This window comes from Theobroma cacao, chromosome 1 (assembly GCF_053813885.1).
Source record: "Theobroma cacao isolate CCN51 chromosome 1, ASM5381388v1, whole genome shotgun sequence".
NCBI classification, from domain to species: Eukaryota; Viridiplantae; Streptophyta; class Magnoliopsida; order Malvales; family Malvaceae; genus Theobroma; species Theobroma cacao.
The window spans coordinates 2650552-2672013 of record NC_142639.1 but is presented as its reverse complement, the minus strand read 5'-3'; the positions used below and the strand labels follow the sequence as shown (position 1 = coordinate 2672013).

The 21462-nt window shown below is 33.0% G+C and overlaps 4 protein-coding genes and 1 non-coding gene across 5 annotated transcripts; all 5 read left to right on the top strand.

The window, feature by feature from the left end:
• Positions 1-537: 537 nt before the first annotated feature.
• Positions 538-1802, top strand: LOC18611124 (uncharacterized). Its single transcript, XM_007047190.3, has 2 exons — positions 538-1112; positions 1308-1802. Exons 1-2 carry the CDS (start codon positions 656-658, stop codon positions 1385-1387), a joined length of 537 nt encoding a protein of 178 aa, XP_007047252.3. The 5' UTR covers positions 538-655; the 3' UTR covers positions 1388-1802.
• A 9910-nt stretch (positions 1803-11712) lies between these two features.
• Positions 11713-13232, top strand: HSF4 (heat shock factor 4). Its single transcript, XM_018114363.2, has 2 exons — positions 11713-12058; positions 12380-13232. The coding sequence occupies exons 1-2, from the start codon at positions 11855-11857 to the stop codon at positions 13073-13075; spliced, it is 900 nt and encodes a 299-aa protein (XP_017969852.2). The 5' UTR covers positions 11713-11854; the 3' UTR covers positions 13076-13232.
• Positions 13233-14795: 1563 nt separating this feature from the next.
• TRNAE-CUC (transfer RNA glutamic acid (anticodon CUC)) lies at positions 14796-14868 on the top strand. The gene has a single exon. It is a non-coding gene; the product is annotated as a tRNA-Glu (tRNA).
• A 21-nt stretch (positions 14869-14889) lies between these two features.
• ACD2 (accelerated cell death 2 (ACD2)) lies at positions 14890-17856 on the top strand. The gene is made up of 2 exons (XM_088808861.1): positions 14890-15290; positions 17149-17856. Exons 1-2 carry the CDS (start codon positions 14934-14936, stop codon positions 17758-17760), a joined length of 969 nt encoding a protein of 322 aa, XP_088664987.1. The 5' UTR covers positions 14890-14933; the 3' UTR covers positions 17761-17856.
• A 1499-nt stretch (positions 17857-19355) lies between these two features.
• On the top strand, positions 19356-21415 carry LOC18611120 (caltractin). Its single transcript, XM_088808863.1, has 7 exons — positions 19356-19503; positions 19994-20114; positions 20207-20243; positions 20335-20362; positions 20486-20638; positions 20723-20825; positions 21129-21415. The coding sequence occupies exons 1-7, from the start codon at positions 19501-19503 to the stop codon at positions 21191-21193; spliced, it is 510 nt and encodes a 169-aa protein (XP_088664989.1). The 5' UTR covers positions 19356-19500; the 3' UTR covers positions 21194-21415.
• The last annotated feature ends 47 nt before the right edge of the window (positions 21416-21462 follow it).

Genomic DNA, 21462 nt, shown 5'->3' with positions numbered 1-21462 from the left:
CTACATCAACCATACCACCATAAATGGCATTTGGATAGGGCTTGCCATCTAGTCCAATAGATACTATTCATTTTTTCCATTGCAATATTTTACACAAGAAATAGGAAATTAAAACAAAGTAATTCACATGCTTAAATCAACTTGAAACACAGTACAATGAATAAGAAAATATAGTTAAAACATGGTAATTCACATGCTTGATGTGCATATATAACATAGCTTAAAGTACATTATATGTACTTTAAGACAAATAATAGACAATTTACTATCTGAAAGTAAAAAATAGAGGACAAATATGGGAAGACAATAATACATATTTTTCTTGTTTAGAGCTTGCTTTGAATGGTATATTATATGAACAAGCAAAGATTAATTACTATTACAAATCTTCAAAGAAACACTTCACCCCTTCTTCAAAAACCAGATAAATAAGGAGAGAAGACAGGTCATCCTGAGTCAGACCAACCAATCCCAGGGCCATCTGCCTCAGCCCTGTCCCACACCCACCACCATATAACTCTTTCTCCCATTAACCTCCCCTCTTCACTTCTGAAAACATATCCCAAAGAAAAACACGTCAGCCATAGAGCTCCCCACCCGCGCGGGCGAGGTCTCCCGACCTCTGCACACCCCGGACCTCCTCGGGGCTGTGTCCATGTCCCATCTTGACGCGCCTCCACCCCTACCTCCTCCCATGCCGCCACCGCCTGACAAACTGCAAGCAGTGCTTGAATCACCACAGCCGCCGGCGCCGGCTCCGCTGATGATGTCGCCTCTGCTTCCGCTTTACAAGCAGCGATCGTGGTCGCCAGACATTTTCCGTGACGAGGCATGGCTTAGGAGGAAGGGAAACAGCAAGAACAGGAGAAGCAAGAGCGTGACGGAAGAAGACCTTGATGAACTCAAGGCTTGTATTGAGTTGGGGTTCGGGTTTGACTCCCCCGAGGTGGATCAACGTTTGTCTGATACTTTGCCTGCTCTTGGTCTTTATTATGCTGTTACCAAGAACTACATCGACACCGTATCAAAGTCCACGTCCTCTCCTTCGGCTGCATCGGATTGTGATAGTATTCCTTCCCCTATAGGCAGCCCCCACACCATCTTTGGCCCTGGTAAGTAATGAATTCAGATGGTATTGATTTTGTTGGAATTTCTTCTTTTTTTTTTCAATTGATTTTTTTTTTTTTTTTATAATTAGGGAGGGGATTCGATCATGCTCTTTTAAGTAGGGGATTATGCATTAGTCAATAAGATAAATGCTTGGGATTCAATTGATTATGATTTTATTCTTTTGTGATTTGGTGAAGGTGATAATCCACAGACGGTGAAGACAAGGCTGAGGCAATGGGCGCAGGTGGTTGCTTGTTCCGTGAGGCAAAGTTCATGATGAGGATGATGGATGCGTCGCATGGCTCGATATGATGATATTCAGGGTTAACTACGGAGAGATCAAAACAAAATTCAGAGTTGTTATCAGAATAACCAAACATCAACAACAACAACATCAACTTGTTTGATATGATTCCCCACACCCACCGACTTTTGTTTGGTTAGAAATTAAAGAAAAGCAATGTGAAAAATCCCCACATTAAATGGAAAAAGACAAAAAAAACAAACCAGCCGCTACTAGATTGACTTTTCTTACTTAATCAGGCAATTTGATATTACTGCCAGAGTTTGATTTTTATTTTTTTACCTTTCCAATCTTACATTTCAAGGTACATAGCTTCTGTCTGAACTATGATGTGAAAAGGTCGAAAGATGTTTGCAGCTGGGTTTTTACATATTTCTTCTACTTTAAAGGCCTTTCTCTCTCTTAATAATGGTTTTTTTTTTTCCCTTGAAAGGAGAATCCTTCTTCTTGACGGAATACAGCTTGCTTTCTTTCATGGGCAGACAAATTAATCATTTTCTTTCGTGAAAGGAAAGGCATTTTGGAGTAAAAAAAGTTCTATGCTTATTCCTTAATGCCAGACAGAATAAGACTTTTTTGACAGCTTCCACCTTTGCATGTTCTCATCATCAGCTTTACCATTGACTATTCAGGCTGGAGATAGTGATTCCCGCCCTACATTCTGATTCGAGAAATTTTACAACATATGTGAAAAATTTCATTATCACTTCAAAAATTGCTCTGCAGCCTCTCTCTGGATAAACTTCCATATCCAAAGTGCTTGATATGGACCCTCTGATATGAACTGAGAAACGGGCTTATTTCAAACTTCCTTCAGTAGCTATTGCAATTGGTTGATGGTTGACACAGGAGAGGAGAAGGCAGGGTAGATAGTGGGTAACAAAAGTAGCAAAACTGAGATTTGCCCTTTGCCAAAAGAGGAAAAAGAGTGGAAAGGGGACCTAGGAATAATTAAGAAATACTGTTACAATAACTTATAGTTATTTAAATATATACCCTTTTTACCTGTATGAGCAGATCAAAACATTAATAGGGAAACGATTTCAGACCCAAAAGAGTGAGTACCTCAATTGGCATATTGGTGCCATGTCATGTCATATCTACTCAGAGCAAAAGGAATTTCAGTTTGTCTTTAATTTGGTACTGGGATGAATTAAAAACTTTAGTTTGGAAAAACTACATCCATTTGGACTCTGGAAATCCTGATATTGTTTTAGTATTATACAAACAGTTTTTTGGAGATTTAAACTTAATGCCAAACGAGTTCTTGGTACCATATATATGTATGTAACATAGGATTTTTCTAACAATCACTAATAACTGAGACACTTTGTGTGGGTGATCCATTTTGACCCTAGCTTTTGATAGTTTACCTCATTAGTAGTAGTACTGTGCTCATGGATGAGCTTGCTTGCATTACTCCCTTCTTATGCCCCACGGCCGAAATGACTAATCCCCAAAAGTGCGATTTAGCTGGGAAAGGGGGCAATATTGGCAGCAAAGAGGCACCACTAATAAAGACAGGTCTACATCCAAGTTCAGCATCGATGTGAGAAAAAGGGTGCTTCAGACAAAACATGATACTGCTAGTGCTCACTGCTCGATCCAACTAAACAGCAATTACTCAAGTGCCTCGCACTATTAACTAAACTATTGCCTGGCCATGGTTCTCATGGATGAAGAAAAGTTCAGACATATTGGTCCTTTGGGGAACAGGATGGCTCCTGACCTGAGTGGTGGGCTTTCTCGATTTAATTCTGTCCACAATATCACGAGACCAATCATGAAAGCCCGCTATGGGGACTCGTGAATTTCAGTTAGTAAACCCCAATGAATTAGTGGGTTCAACAGTACTGGCTTTGGTAACATTCATGTATATGCATAGCACACATGAGTATGCACGTCTTTGGTTCATGAACCGTTCCAATCCAATTTGCCAATTTGGAGTTGCTATGCTTTATGGAGTACTGCAACATCTTGAGACATCCTCTGCCATCTTGATCATCATTTGCCACTTTTCTTGTTAATCTTAATAAGGATGTTAAAAGAAGGAAGGCTTAAATTTTTGGTGAGCTTTCAATGAATATACTCTGTAACTTCATAACATGTTTGGAATAGAATGAGTTTTATATTGTTCTAAAAATACAAAAGCGGAACAAAACTTCATATACATTACACCAATCAGAGTTTTTCGATTCAAAATACCAGGAAATATGAGATTTTTGTATATGAATGAAAAGATCATTCAAACTCAGTTTATCATTCAATTGTTAGAATAGTAATGGGTTCAAGAAGTTTCAAATCAGCCAAATTGTAAGTTGTGTACAAGAAGGAAAGAATAGTCACGTTTAAATGAAGATGATACTGATAAGTAACTGAAAATTAATGTTTGACCAGAGAATAGTTTATTGCTGATATGTATCTGTCTGCCTCTAGAAAAAAGACGGTTGTTTTTAATTGAATGCTAAGACTGACCAGTTCATCACTTCGCAGACATACTTCGATTCTTCCTCAATGTTGCTTGTATATATATCTATTAGCAGGTAAACGGAAAGACCAATTTCAAAGGATAAGAGCAGGGGGCCATGCATGTGGCCATCAATCTCTGTCCTGCGCGTGAATGCTTTTGGAAAATTTCTACAGATTTATCCTTGAAGATGTCTTAGATTCACCAAATTATTAGTATCCTTGTACTTTCTTTTTACCTTTTAGTGAGAAATCAATTTACCCAACATTGTCAAGCAAGGACGCATTAAGGGCCCCCATTGATATTCTAATTCCAATGTTCTTTTGACTATATTATAAAAATAGTTAAAAATTTTAGCTTTTTTATATTTTGCCTTCACTCGATTTCACAAAAATATATAAAATATATATATATATATATATATATCACATCATTATAAATGTTAAAAAAATAACAGTATAGTTATAATGAAAATTGAGATTTTATAATTAATAAAAATAAAAGATATTTATAGTTTCAAAAGTTATGTTCTATCTTGTATGTTCATAACAAAAGTAAAGAAAGAACTAATGGGGAGAAAAGAACAGAAACAAGTTATAACATTTATGAAAGAAACATTAAGGAAACAACAGAACGAGACTACTTTCTTCTTTCAAGATGAGTATTTTTTTTTTTTTTGTATTTTGATCATTTATAATTATGACAGAATATTTATTTACTATTTAATTTTTTTATGTGTGATAAAACATTTAGTATATATATGCAGAGAAATAATCGAAGAATATTTATAAACAAAACATTATTAGTTTGGAAGGGAGATTCTGAAAATGATTGTTGAATTATGCATATACAAAGAAAAATATGTTTTGTAGTATTGATAATTTTAAAAAAATTACAACATCTCCCAAATGTAATATATATAGATAAATTACAACACCTCTTAAAAAAGAGACTTAAAATGACGTTACGGTTATGAGACTAATAATTTTTTTTTTTTTTTGAAAAAAATTATCCCCATAGAACATAAATCTTGGATATTCCATCCAAGTCACCGGGTGCCAACACTCTCCAAAAGCTGTGTCTATATGTGTTGTTCAAAGACGTGTCTATGGCTAAGCATGGCTCCTACTTTCGCAGAAAACTCCTACAAAGATGGCTGGCTTCAACTAGCAATTGGTGGGGAAGAAGACACAGGAAAAGAATGGTAGAGGAGAACAAAATCAAAAGAGGAATTCTACAATCTTTTGCCGTCACCTTGGTCCACAGACAGACTTCACAAGCAAACGGCTTTGCTTTATTTTAGTGGAATATATAAGCCGGAAAACAGCCTTTCAAAGCGTGAAAAATGCTTAAAGTCAAGCCCCTTGTTTTTCCTAACGAAATCCTTCTTAACTATTCATAAAATCTATTCTTGCCACCCTCCCCTTTCACCACCAAAAAGCAAATTCTTATTTATGTTATATTAACTTGTATTTAATATTATTCCCTGTGTGAATAGGTTGAATCTTATCAACCGGGTTTATTGAAAGTTTGGACTTTAGAAAATTGCATGCCATTGATTTATATATTTTATCTGCTTTCGTATTTCACACAATTGTCGTTTTATGGGAAAAAATGATAAAAAAATAAAGGTTGTTTTTGATGCTTAGATCATAGTGATGGATGCTTGAGTAAGGGGTTGTTAATGGCTAAAACTGACAATGATTGCTATCTAACTTTATAATTCTCTGGAAGTATTATAAAAATTATTCAAGAAATAATAAAAATAAAATTCAAAAAAATCAAACAAATAGAAAAATATAAGAATTTATGTGGTTCGACCTCTTATCTACGTCAACGGAGTGAAATTATTCTTTTATTATTGAGAAATTAAAGTATAATAAATTAACTTTTATGGTTTCCCAAACTAACTCAAGATCCTTTGCACACTCTTTCTTAATAACTTCCCAAAAATACTCACCCAAACCACTCTAGCTTCACCTAGAGCAAAAGACAGAGTTACAAGGTGTCTCCTCTCTAGAGCTCTCAAACAAGGCGGCTCAATAAGTTCAAAGGCCTAAAGCAAAATATTCAATGAAGCATTCTTTTATTGAAATTAAAAAAATTATTAAATTTGTATTCTTCTAACTTTTTAAGATGTAAAATTTTTATATTTTTTAAATGGCTTATATGAAATCAAAAATCAAAATTTTAATTCAAATAAATTAGCTATCATATAAAATAAAAATAATATAACAATACAATATATATTAAAAATTGAAGTAAAAAAGTCTGTAAACATTATAACAATAATACTTAATTGTTGAATGTTTATTGCAAACCACAAATGAGGTTCACGGTTTTACAAAGATAATAACATAACCAACTTCTTATGTATTCTTTAGAAGAAAATTGAAGTTAAATGAAGAAAGAAGAAAGAGCAAATGAGAAAAGAAGAATTTAAAAATAGATATTACACGTTGAAAAAGAAATAATTGGTTTTATATATAGAAGAAAAAATAGTTGTTAGAAATCATTAAATATGTTGATTGAAAATAGAAAAAATAAATAAGAAAAAAATAGTTATTGGAGATAATTAAATGCATATTACCGTTGGTTGATTGAAAATAATATAGTATTTTAGAAATTAGAAAGTGATAAAAAATTGAGATTTATTATACACATAATTAAAGAAGTGAGAAAACAGATAATTTTATTAATTATTAATTATTTTTATATTTTTAGAATTTTTATATATTTTTAATATAATAAAATATATTATAAATTCATAAAGGCTCTCCAAATTGAGGGCTTAAAGCCCGTGCTTGGGTGGCTCTACCTAAGGGTCGGCCCTGCTCTCAAAGTACTACTTGTAATTTTCAAGCCTAGACTTTCACTCTTATAATATAAAAATCTAAAGTAGAATATGATTAGGATTTGATGTAGAATAAGAAATTTAAAACCATATAACTACTTAATGTTGCATACAAACAAAAATTTTAATCAAATAAAATATAAAATTTTAGTCAATTTAAAACTCCACAAGAATATTTAATGGCACTGAGAAGACTAAAAATACATGCAATAGATATGTATATATCAAAAATTTTCCAAATTTGGGTGCTGATGTTTGTCCACGTCTAAAAGTGATAATTGTGGAACATGTCACTCCAGTTTGGAAATTTTTAATTATTTTTGAATTAAGAAAAGGTAAAAATTGTACTAAGAAGTTAACATTTTTCACGAGCATGTCCCATGTGATTCATGGTTTTTGTAATGATTGTATACATCAAAATCGTATCTATGGAAATTCTTTCTTTGGTATTAGAACAAGTTGAAGTTTGAACTGATCAGAAACAGCAGCTTATGATCAAAACGATTGGTTAAGAGCCTCTTGGTGACGTGATTTCCTCCTTTTTCATTAAGTATTTGATCTCAAATTCCACATATATATCTCTCGTAGTTATTACAAAACGTTTCCACCATACTAGTCGAAGTTTGACAAAACAGAAAAAGAAGAAAAAACAGTGGGCAGAAAGACAACCAGAAGTGGATGAGAAAGTCAAAATGATAGGTGATTAAATTCCAACATTTGTGCTATCACGTTATTATTATTATTATTTTTATTTTTTGTGAGAGAGACTTGATCATCCACTTTACGCAATCCAACAACATGGAAATCCAACAAAATATGTTTAGCTCTGAAAACGAAAGCCACTATTCATTGTTATGTTTTCGGCCTGTGAACATGTCATCGTACGGTTCGTGGCATGATGCTTTCGGTAAACCGACTCGAAGCACACTGGCCAATGAACAAGCTTCGAGCTGCAATCCCCACCCACAAACCAATTTTACGTCTGCCACAAGGATATACTTGTGTTTATACGAGAATACCAAGACCAACAAATTAGGATATAACAACTAGCAACTTTAGTTTGGGGAAAAGAGAGGCTATATAATTATGGGCTTTCTGGCTTAGGCTTGTCGATGAAGAAAGCAACAAGAATTAATATCCTGCGGAAAAACTTATGGGCGACGTAAATTTCCAGGGAAGTAGACATGATTTCAAGAGCTGGTTAAGTACTAGAAGGGTTGGTGATATTTTTACTGGAGGAGCCCTTATTAGATTATGATCAATTTTTACTGTTTTATCTGAAATCCAAATAATTGTTGGCTCAAACGCAAGCCATTGGAAAACGACAAATACTGAAAAGAAATGTAGTAAAAATGTTTGTCTCGGAATTACCTATTTAACCTAACCCTAAACAATTAATCGATGCCAGCATGATAAAATATTATGTCAGCACACAATCAACGTCACATCAGTGAAAAAATATCACATCATCTCAATTAATATCATGTTAACTTGATTAAAAAATTCATCTTAACATATTTAATGATACAAATCTAGCAGTATTAAAGTTTGAATTGTGTTTAACAAATTGAAAAAATAAATACTTGATCTATACAAATTATTGTATTGATACTAAATTTACCTTTTTTATAAAATATAAATACTGATTACATAATTTAATTTAAAGTATTTTTATCTCTAAATTGCTTAATTAACTTAACTTAAATAGTTATTGGATTCATTGGCTGATACATCATACTTTATCTAAAAAGTAAAATTTAAATTTTTATTCCACAATTAAAAAAAAATACCTAACCCAAGTGATCCGCCGCCTAGACTAAGAAGGCAGTTTGGTGGAAAAACTAGACCAAGGATACCCTCAGAATTTGGTAAAACAGCATTTATGTTTTTCTTCTTATATCTTCTATTATAAAAGAGGCACGTTTTTCTTCATATAATTACATATTTATGCAAATATTAATTAGTATATACAAATTAATTTAAAATTTTTTCAACGTATTTAAATTATACTAATCATGGAATCTACTTCATCAAACAAGATTAGCAAATATGAGCTGAAGAAAACGGGGACCTAGCTACATGGTTGAAGCTAAGGGCTTTGATTAGAAAGAGGACCTACCTTGGAATGTGATAGAGGCAGAAGGATGAACCCGACCTTCTGATTGTGACTCTTGTTTATCATTTAATACAGTATTTATATTTTAAAAGTAAGTTCTTTGGCCAATTTCATTCATGTTCAATCTCTATTATCGAACAGAAATACATGTAGTCTTTGTTCTTTTTTTTTTTAAGAAAAGAAACAAAATACCATCTCGTCATAATATTACGTGTAAATGCTTGTTGAAAATATTTTTTTATTAATTATTAAAAAAATAACGAATGATTTTTCGAGTTAAATTTGAATGATACATGAATTCTAAATTGAAAGAAAAAAACCAATACAGAAAAGGTTTGATTTGAATTAAAAATTAATTACATTGCCAAAAACTTGTGCTTAGAATTTATATGTAAGTTTTTAAAGAAAACTCTTCCTGAAATTTGCAAGCAAAATTAGCTTTGAATCCAACACCTACTGCATTTCTAATATATATATGTGAGAAAAAAGAAGTAAACAACTCACGCCACTTAGTCAAGATACTGTTATAAGATTTCATCATACACTCTTATAAATTTGTCCCTATCATATTTGGTATCCCTTTGTCATTTTTTCCTCTATATTTTGTTTATATTTTCTCTTCTTCTTCTTCTTTTTTTTTTTTTTCTGTTTATGTTCAAATATTACACATATACAATGGCTGATCCAGGATTTTGTATGAGAAGTAACTAAAGAGCAATAATACAAAATTATAGATTGGGTTAATGATTTGATTCGGAGTAAAAAATTAATCACTTTTGAAATAAAATTAAATTATAATGTAAAATTCATTAACAATTTGAATATAAATTTTCAAATTCATCAATATAAATAAACATAAGCCGAAAGCAAGATTAATATTAGATTTTCACATTAAGTATTGTAAGCTATGCTCAGTGCGCTTTCATTCTTTCAAATTCATCGATAATTAAATTCATGTTAATGTTTATAGCAATCACTTTATATCTATTTAATTTGAAAAAGTAAGATAAGATTGTTGAAAATTTTTAAATATTTTAATCATATTCTTGTTCATTTTCATGTTAACGTATGATATATTTGCATAATTCCTTAAATCGAATCAACAGATTGTAAGAAAAATCAAAGTAAAAAATTATACTCTTCAAGCAATTAAACATTGCATATTTTCCTCTATAGGACCATAACATATTTTATACAATAATACAAAGTATTCTAGTAAAGTGACATTAAAAAAATGAAGGGTTTTTAAGAAAAATATATATTGTATAAGTATTTAAATCGAATCAACAGATTGTAAGAAAAATCAAAATAAAAAATTATTCTTTTTAGGCAATTATACTCTTTAAAAGCAATGCATCTTTTACTTTATAAAAAAAAAAAAAACTATGAAAAATAATTTCAAATTTTGAGTTTACTCTTGTAGTTAAGCAATGAATCTTTTACTTTATAAGAAAAAAGAAAAATAAGAAAAATAATTTTAAAATTTGAGTTTTCTCTATAAGAAAAAAGGAAAAATAATTTCAAATTTTAAACCTCAAAGGAATTGAACCCAAACCTCTAAAATTTAAGATAAATGACTTACCACTATGTTAAACAAATTAATTTAAATTAAATAAGAGTGACAAACTTAAATATTTATAATTTTATAGTCATAAAAATAAAAAAAACACCACCGCCACCTTTCTACCTCCACCATTGCGTATATAATTCTTTCATTTGTGAAATGAATGAAAAAAAACCCTCACGTACTATAATCAATAGGTTATTTTTTCTTTTGTTTTTTATTTTTGAGGGTTTGCAATTGTTTTTGAAAATTATGAGAGATTTAATTCTAAAATGTCATAATAAAAAGTTGGAAAAAGGTTAAACATCAAACAAATTAAAATTCCAATGGCAAGTTTCTGGCCAAAAAAAATCCATTGAAATATACATTAGTCAAGGTCATAAGATTAGAAATGTCCCAAAATCTTAATTAGAATGTACTAGCATATACAAAATAAAGAGCAGAGTGTCAAAAGGTAAATTAATATTGATAAATTTCTGGTCAAAATAAAGAACAGAAAAGACAAATACTGCTCATAAGAGGAATGGCGATGAAAGGACGCAATCGGTAACACGGCAGAGGCCAGAGCGTTAGGTGGGGGGCTGAGGAGAGAAAGTTATATATACTTTAATAAAGCTTCGCTAAGCTTCTTCCTTGGAAAAAGTAAAAAAATGTGCAAGCCACGCCTTCATATAAAATCCCCCTCCCCCTTACTCAAATCAACGCTTTAGAAATGTAATAGAAGCTTCCTTTTCCTTCCAAGAAACGACCAAGAAAAAACGCCACCAGTCCACCACCATTTCTCTCTTTAGAAAAATATCTCTCTCTCCTCTCTGTCATCATTTTCCTCCAGAAAGAAGAAAAGCATGTAGTTTTCTTCTCATTCTTAGTTTACCCTTTTTATTTCTTTCCTCTCTCTTATCTCTTTTTGCCCTTTGAAAGACTGACTCAAGCGGGGAGGTTTGAAGAGCTTTAAAGGGCTTATATTTTTTCCCTGTTTCTCAAAATTTCTAGAACCCAACATCGCTATCTTTTTGCTTCATCTTGGTCGCCCTTCCCTCTTTTATAAGAAGCCACATAGAAGAGTTCACAAAAAAAAAAAAAAAAGCACTCTTTCTCTTTTCTCATTCAGGAGCTCTGGTAAAAAAGTTATGGTCTTGTTTAGATTCAAAAAACCTGAGAGTTCGTTTTGTTAACTCATGGAAACTGATACAAGCAAACGCTGTGACAACCTCGTTCACTCTCGCTTCTTCCTCTCTGGGTTCTATTGCTGGGGTTGGGAATTCTTGACCGCTCTTCTGCTGTTTAGTTGTTCTGTCTAAAGAAATCAAACATCTCAATTAACGAGGTTCGTTCTTCTTTTGCTTCTCTTGTAACAATAATTCTTTGTTAGATTTTCTTTTTTTTTTTTTTATTACGTATTCTGGGAGGGGTTGGTGAATCGGAGAACAAAAAACGAAATGGCGCAAAGGTCTGTTCCGGCGCCGTTTTTGACCAAAACGTACCAGCTGGTAGATGACCCGATCACCGACGACGTGATTTCATGGAACGAAAACGGCACCACCTTTGTCGTTTGGAAAACTGCTGATTTTGCAAAGGATTTGCTTCCCAATTATTTCAAGCACAACAACTTCTCTAGCTTCGTTCGGCAGCTCAACACCTACGTAAGTTTATCAAATTTTGAATTATTCTAAATACAGAGTAATTGTATTACTACTGTTTTTTCCCTACTCTTTTGGTGAGGGAAAATGATGGGTCCTTAATTATATCTTCAAGCAAATTCCATTGGATAGTTGTAAATTGAATAATTAGCTAGGGATTATGATGGGGATTGGTGAGCTAATTAAAGAGATTAATCCTTCAACTACTCAAATTTTTTAAAAAAATTTCCAATTGTTTTCTGGTTTTAGGTGAGGGCTATTACTGTCTTTTTACTTTTTAGTAACATTTCAGTAAATTCTCTTTTGTTGACCGTCGTCTTATAGGGATTTCGAAAGGTTGTTCCCGACAAATGGGAATTCGCGAACGAGAACTTCAAGCGAGGGCAAAAAGAGCTCTTGTCCGAAATCCGTCGTCGTAAAACGGTGACATCGTCGCCTGCGAACGGCAAAACAGCTGGTGTTGGACCTTCCTCTCCGACTAACTCTGGAGAAGACCTCGGGTCTACTTCCACGTCATCTCCGGACTCGAAGAATCCGGGATCGGTGGAAACGACGCCGGCGGCTGTGACCCAATTTGCCGATTTATCAGACGAGAACGAGAAACTGAAAAAGGATAACGAGATGTTGAGCTCGGAGCTGGCGCAGGCCAAGAAGCAATGCGACGAGCTGGTCGCGTTTTTAACTGAATGCGTAAAGGTGGGGCCCGATCAGATCAATAGCATTATGCGGCAAGGAAGCTTTGGATCCACCCGTGATGCCGATGATCGTGGTCGTACCCACGATGTTGACGACCTCGATGATCATGATCAAGTTGATGATGATGATGATGATGATGATGAAAAAGGCGGCAAAGAAGGTAATGGAAGTTTGAAACTGTTCGGGGTTTGGTTGAAAGGCGCGGAAAGAAAGAGGGCCCGCGAGGAGAAAATCGTGTACGGTGGGCCACACGCTAAGGAGATGAAGACTGTAGATTTTCGCCACGTGCCTTTGGTGATGAAGAGCGGCAAGGTTTGCAACTGACCATAGCAACGGTGGCCACGACAGCAAAGAAACTCTTATGCTGGTTTGATATACCTATAAAATTAGGGATAAGTAAGGTTTATTTTGTAATTTTCAGTAAGACTATATACTAATTTGTAATTTCGAAATAAATAAGGTTGGATTGTATTTTTTATGACTTCTTTGTGCATTGTGTAGTGTAGGTGGGTCAGTTAGTCAGCAATTGTGGGAGGCAGACATCAAAGGCAAATGGGTCTCTGTCTTCCTCCCACCTAGAATGTTATACCAATTACACATTTGTAGAATGTGGCCTTTGAAGATTAGCTTATTGTGTTTATATTATTCTTTTGGGCTTTAATTTTTTTGCTCACATATTATTATTATTATTATTATTATTATTATTATTATTACATGAGAAAATAGCAAAAGCAAAATGTTAGGTGTAGTTTGCACAGAATCCATTATTTATACAAATCTTTTTGTTAAAAACAAACAAATGTTTGCTTTATTTGCCAATTAATAATTCGATTGCATATCAAATTATAAATATAATAACATAACAAAAATATTACGAATAAATAGTTTTTATCTTGAAAATATAGAATATGTACTTAATTTTAATTAGTTTATATATTTCTTTTATCACTTTATTGAAAAGCTTCGTTATAGTACTTAAGTGCCTACCTAATTCTATCCCATGCAATAATTAATAATTCTTGTTATTAACATAATTATACAAATGATTCAATTAAAATTATAGTATAACACTGCCACAAAAATCTGAAATTAAGAAAGGGTGCATGGAAGCTGCTGCCACAAAAAATGTGAAGCAAAGCGCAAAAAAGCAGCTTATATTTTCATCATTAGCTCTCAATCCTTGACATTCTATTAACTAGGAAACAGAAAAGAAAAGAAAATTGGAGTTGGTCCCGATCCAAAGGTGTCCAAAAAGGTCATTTTTTATTTGCTTACTAGTAGTTATTGATAAATTTCAAAAGTTAGGTATAATACTTTTGACTGAAGCCATTAAATAAACTAGTGAGATCAAATCATTTTTACACGTTCACATTTTTGTGTCAAATGCAAATTTTGGTTGCTTGTAGATTTCAAATGCAAACCCATGACGTTGATGATCTGGTCAAGAATGAGACTTAATCAATAAGACTTTCTTGTACAACTCATCTTTGCCATTGGAATCTCTTTCATTTCACTCTCGCTCTCTCTGTCTCTCTCTTTAAAATTAGAATTTCTTTTTTTTTTTTTAGGTTTGATCAATGTATAACTTAAATAAATTGAGCGTAGCAATGCGCCCCTTCCCCCACATATGGATTTATAGCAAAAAGGATGGGAGTCCTCTATAGAGAATTATCAACTGCTTTGCTTGAAGAGGGTTTTGAAGACTATATTTACTGAAGTGATCAAATGCTTTAATTTAAGACATTTAAAACTCCGATGACATAAGGAGAAGAAATATGCATGAGGTCCATTGATGTATAGGGTACTTACCATTATCAACTACTTGCTTCAAAGGGTTTATTAAAGACCATTAAAACTTAAGTGATCCATGCATTAACAGTGAATAAAGCAAATTTAAAGTAAGAGTCTTTGCACTTAATAATACTTTAAAGATATTTGTTAAAATTATCTGAAGAATTTCATTTAGAAGCCATTAATGCATAATTAAACATTTAAACAAGTATGAAAAAGAAAAAAAAATTTAAACATGCAGCTTGTTTAACAATCCGTTGTAGTCTAGTTGGTTAGGATACTCGGCTCTCACCCGAGAGACCCGGGTTCAAGTCCCGGCAACGGAATATTCCTTTTTACAAGCTCCACAACCATAAAAAGATGTACTGCCAGCGAGTTTTACTTGGAACTAATGGCTGTCGTCTTCCGAAATTTTCTGAACTCCCCACTTCCTTCACTCTCATCGCCATCTTCTTCTTCTCTTTGTCTTCTCTCTTCTATCAGTCCACCTTCACCCAGACCTCAAATTTTTGCATCAGCTTCGCCAGCATCATCTCCCATGGACACCAACCCCAGAAAGTTCATGGACTTCCCATTTGTCACTACCCCACATAGGAACTTGATGATTGATCTCGTATCAACGGTGGAGAATCGCCTCGAGTCTCAGCTCAAACCCTGCACTCTGCCTCCTGATGTACAACATTACTGCAATCAAAGTGGGGCCTCCCAGGGCTCACTTCATATCAGATCAGGCCATAGCTCGTCCCAGGTATAGCTCCCTTTCCAAAGTTTTCTACTTCATTTTTTTAGTTGGTTGTTTAATTTATTGTTAGTCTCTTAAACTAGTAGTGCATGTAACCACCCTAGTGTAAAAGCTAGGAAGTTTGGCAATTAAGTTATCATTAGAATTACTAATGAAAAAAGAAAGATAATTAAGACTTAGTGTCCGGGGTTGTCTTGAAATCTTTGAACTTGACCATTCCCACTCTTGACTTGATCAATTTCTTGCTTATTTAACTAAATTAAGCCCTCCTGAGCTGACTACTTCTAAAGTAAACTCTGTTATAGAAGAAAAAAATGACTCTGTAGAGTGAGCTCAAACTGAAATGCGGTTGATATGGAAGATATGTCTCTTTAATGATTAATTACTTCACCGTCCGAAACAAATTGATTAACTACTGAACAAGTTGTTATTCCAAGGGTAGCATGTTGATTAATGAAACTTTTGGTATTGAATGTTTTGCCGTTAGGATATTCCAGTTCTTAAATGATTTTATGCCAAAATTTTCAACCCCAGAAACCGTATGTGAAATGGTTTATTGGTCGTGAGACGTGTTCGAAAGCTTTCCACAATTGCCGTAAGTCAAGTCAGGAGAATGATAAAGAAAAGGTAAAATCGTTCATGATAATATATTTAGTAGACGCTAGTACAGTGGAGTTGAAGTGAAACGGTTTTGGATGCATAAGCTGCATGATTGCTTGTGGATGTATTGGACTTTTATATTGTTCGTCCATTCAGACTAGACGTGTAGAGGTTTGAGGATTGGTGGCAGCTAAACAGCTAATCCTAGGCATGAGAAAATAAAATTTCAAAAGGTGCTAATTTTGAAATGGCAGATTCTAAGCCTGAGCTAACAGCTGTTTGATTCGACCTACCAATATTCCTCATATAATTCATGGTTTAATCCAGCCTACCTTACTTTCTGAAGACCCTATTCCCTGATTCACACGCACATACAAGCGTGCCTAAGTTAATGTTTGACCCTTCTTCTGTTTTGGAAATTATTTCATGTGTTTTTATGCTCATTCTAGTTCCAACCTGTGTGTATATATGCTGCACCTGTTCTTCTGTTCTGACTAAAATTTAAGATTGCTCTTTTCTATAAGAATGCTTCAACTAAAATCCTCAGGCCCCAAACACCAGTTTAGAGGCTTAAATTTCCCCAAGTTATTTGTTGACACGAAAGTGTAGAGGTGATGTGATCCAAGGATATTCTGTATGGCTTATAAACTGAACAATGGAATCCAAACAGCAACGTATGTTGTTTTGTATTTGAATTGTTGGCTGTCTTGGCCAGGGCCTAAGAATCTCTTCTAAATGTGAGGCTGTTAAAATATTTTCTTATTCAACAGTTATAATTTGGACAACTAATGTGTTTGAACTTTGATCTATTTCCTCTTAATATTGATCATCAATGGTAAGGTAATATTCAACTTAAATTGTGAAGGTGCATAAGTTCTTCCTTAGTGGCATTGCAGTACCATTGCTACAATTCAGCACCAGGCACTGCTGTTTTCATTTTGTTTCTACTGTAGTCATTCACATATCATCTGAGATTGGTCAGCTGATATCCTTTTTGCTAACTTGCAAGATTACTACTGTGCTTCTAACTTCTAGGTGCTGTCTCTTTGGAGGTTAATTTCATTTTATTTTAGATAAATTAGCTGTGCATAAAAGCTGCAAACAATAAACAGGGAATCTGGTAATGTCATGTTGTACAGGATATTAATTGGGTACTTACAATTGTTTTATGTTTTTGGATTTTGACAATGAGCCTGATCTACAACTTAATGTTTAATGTTCCCTTTTCGGGATTTCTGAATATGTGGAATTTTGGATGTTCCAGGTTGATTTCATACTAGGAAGTTGGTTACACTGTGAGCTGCCAACAGGTGGAGCACTGAACATAACAAGCCTTTCCGCATACCTGAATGTTTCCACAGATGCACCAAATTTCCTTATTGAGCTCATACAGAGTAGCCCTACATCACTAGTTGTCATTCTGGATTTGCCTCCTCGGAAGGACCTAGTCCTATATCCGGAGTACCTTCAAACGTTCTACGAAAACACCAGGTTGGACTCACTTAGACAAACGCTTGAGAAACTCCCAGAAGTTCAAACTTACTACTCTTCAGCGCTTTACATTCGATGTGTCACCTCTCCCACATCAATTATGATCCGTGTTGACACGAAGGGAGCTGGACCAGGACGCATGGAGGAGATTGTAAAGGATCATGTGGATCCTGTAGCAAAAGCAGCATTGGGAATATGGTTGGATCAATGTGCTTGTGGACAGAGAAATGTAGATGAGGCAGAAAAGGCATATTTGGAAAAGAGGGATGGATTGATTAAGAACAAGACCATTGAGATTGATCTCGGCTCAAACTTTCCAAGGTTATTTGGGCCCGATATAGCGAATCGTATACTTGGGGTAATAAGGGAGGTGTATAATGGGTGAGGGAGTGCTAAATTTATGCTCTTGCTGTACTTTAACTCTACTCCTTAGCTGCACTCTTTATTATTATTTTTTAAAAAAAATTACTCTATGGGATTATTTGTAGGGTGAGCAAATAGGTGGATTGGGTGGTTTAGTCTATCATATCTAAAGACCAAATGGATCAAACATTTTTAAAAGATCTATCAAAATCGATCAAATATAAAAGAAGATCAAATTAATCAAACTTAAAATTGGTTTGATAGGTTTGATTTTTGATCAATAAATCAAAATTTTATCACTTTTTTAACAAATTATAATATTAAAATTTATAAACTTCAACCATAATTAGAAAATATATATATACAAATTATGGATAGATTAAATAAATGTATATATATAATATATTACTTTATTATAAATGAAATTAATGAAATAACTTATATGATATAATATTTTAATTTTTATATCAAAGTTTATATAAATAATAACTAATTATAAACAATATGTTATAAAAACTTGGGTGACAATTAATAAAGTTATTAAATGTAATCATATAAATTATAAGTTATAATAATATTTATGTATAAATTAAATATATATATATATATATATATATATATATATAATGTTTATACAATTATATATATTCATACCATTTTATATTACGAAACATTACTAAGGTGTAATAACTATAACATATTTATAAATAAATAAATATATATAATTAAAATTAAATTGTTATGATTATGAGTTGCATACATACATATAATAAATTAATATATTTTAAATATATTATAATTAAATTTATTATTAATTCTTCTTAATATATATAAAAATATTATATCTATTTAATATATATAAAAAATTAGTTTGACATTTTGGGTGGATTGGTCTAAAAATTTTAAAATAAAAAACTGATCAAAAAACCAATCGGATCAAACATTTTAGATCAATTGATCAAATGAACTAATTAGACTGAACTGTTTTACTCAAATCACACTTAGTTTGGGTGAGATATTGGTCTGATTTGATTTTGCTCACCCTTGATTACTTTTTGTAGATTACTTTTCTTTATATTTATAGCAAGAATAAATATAACTCTTATTATTACCATTTCTTGTAATTGTTTTTTTGTTTGCAAGGAAATATGATTCTAGTTGTCTGCTTGCTTCATAACAATGAGTGATTATAAACAATGATTAGACAAAGTCTTAGCTTACCAATATATATCTTCGTGCGTGAATCCGTTTTGTCGACAGAGTTCGTTGTTTAAAGTTTTAATAGCAAAAAACGACAAAAGGTATTGAAATATTCTTTTTTTACGGTTTAAAAAGAAAAATTATTTACATAAACAATAAATTTTAAAATTCACATACAGGATTAAAAACTGAACACTGTATCTCATTAAATATATTTTAAATTAATTAATTATTAAAAAAATATGTAATTTCTATCTAATTGTATCAATAAAATGTAAAGTCTAAAGCTTCTATTATCGGATAGCTTGTATTTTGACAAGCCCAATCAACAGTATTGGGCTCAAGCTTTTACTTAGTTTTGAAGCAGGCCCTGGCCCTCCCTTTCTGTAGTTTTTTTATTAAAAAATAAAAATAAAAATCCGCTTATATCTCCCAAGCTAAGAAAATAAAGATCGCCTTTGTATACTACTTTTTATTTAAATTAAATCTTCAAATCGTCTTTTTGAATTCCTTTGGTTGGGGGACTTTCCACGAACGCGTTGCGATCTCATCCAAATTAGCCATGGTATGGTCTTCCCTCTTAAACCCCAGATTCACTTTTCCTTGTTTTAATAATTATAATAATTTCTCCTTTTTCTTTTAATTTCTTGAAGATTATGTTTTTAGTATCGTTTGAATCTCCGTGGCCCTTATTGACTAGAAGAGAATTCGGGTTTAGTTTACTGCCTGGTAGCGTTGGATTTTATTTGGGATTACATATAAATTTTGGGGTTTTATAAATAAAAATGGATGAGTATATGGTGATATTAGCAGGAAATTAAAGTACAGAATATTGTCAATAATGCCTCAGGAAATTGAAGCAAATTATGAATTAAACCCAGATTTATAACATAGCTTGGGAGATTATGATAAATAGAAGATCTTTTAACTTTAATTTTGGTTTGTTAATTTATGGTTTACTGTTATTAACATTGCAATATAATTGGGGTAGTGTTTTAAAGCTTTGGTAGAACCAGAATTACTGCATTTTAATGAGCGCTTGATCACTCTGTTAGGCGACTCTTTATAGAGGGGCATCGAGGAAAGACAAGCCTAGAGGGAGGCATCATGGGTTAAGCCAACAGAAGAGGCAAGAGATTAAGGAAGCATTTGAACTATTTGATACTGATGGCTCAGGTATGAAATGAATTGTTATTGCAAGGTTATCTATGCTACATGTGCTTACTGGTTAGCATTTCATTAAATTATTGTTTGAATTTGATGGCCAGGTACCATTGATGCAAAAGAGCTGAATGTTGCCATGAGGTATGAATATTTGTGTTTGATGTAACTAATATTTGTTAATATATTTTTAGTTGATATTAGAACATTGGGACTAAAAGTTACAGCATTACAGGGCTCTTGGTTTTGAAATGACAGAAGAGGTAATTTTTGTAACCAAGGATATGTGTTGAAATGTTTACTATCCTGTTTTTATCCTGTAACAGATAGAATGTTGCTTTGATTTTCTTGCGAGCCTTAAGTTTTGATCTTCTGTGTCACAACAGCAAATCAATCAAATGATTGCAGATGTGGACAAGGATGGCAGTGGTGCCATTGATTTTGATGAATTTGAGCACATGATGACTGCCAAGATTGGCGAGAGGGACACTAAAGAAGAGCTTATGAAAGCATTCCAAATCATTGATCAAGATAACAATGTAAATATGTGCTTTTCTGTTTATTAAGAACATGATGTTTTTAGCTATTTGTGGATGATTGATTCTTCCTTCATTTGAATTCAGGGAAAGATATCTCCCCAAGACATTAAACGCATTGCAAAGGAGCTTGGCGAACACTTCTCAGAAAAAGAGATTCAAGACATGATTGAAGAAGCAGACCGTGATCGTAAGCTAACCTTTCTTCTTGAATCTTGATACAGTACTCTATGATGTTTTACTTGCAATTTTGTTTCAGGTGATGGTATATTTGGAGGTCATTCACATTTACTTTCTCAAACTGTTTTTGGTTCTCCTGATAATCTTGAGCGTCAGCCAGGGTATTTTTGGTGCTACATGAAAAGAACATAAATTCAATGTGGCAATTGAACATAAATTAGTGCAAGCCTTCTTTTCTTTACTTAATTTGTTAAAAACTCTTTCTCATCTATGTTCAAGCAAGCATATTACTCACTTTCAATTCTGAATGCAGATGATGGTGAGGTGAGTATTGATGAGTTCATGAGGATGATGCAGAGAACTACTTACGGCTACTAGAAGTTTCACTTAATGCTGAAGGAAGGGTTGATTGCAGTCATGCTATAGCTGTAGAATAGTTGTATAAATAAACTCAAAAGAGAATTATGTTTCGGATGATCTATTGTATGTTTCATCATAATGTTTTAAGATGTAGCTGATCTCTATTATTATGTGTTGGCTTTGTTTGGTCAGTGATGATGATGATGATATGATATTCTATCTCTGCCATATCTGATTTAATTGCACTATCTATGCTGGTTACTGCACTTGATCTGCCTTAATATATC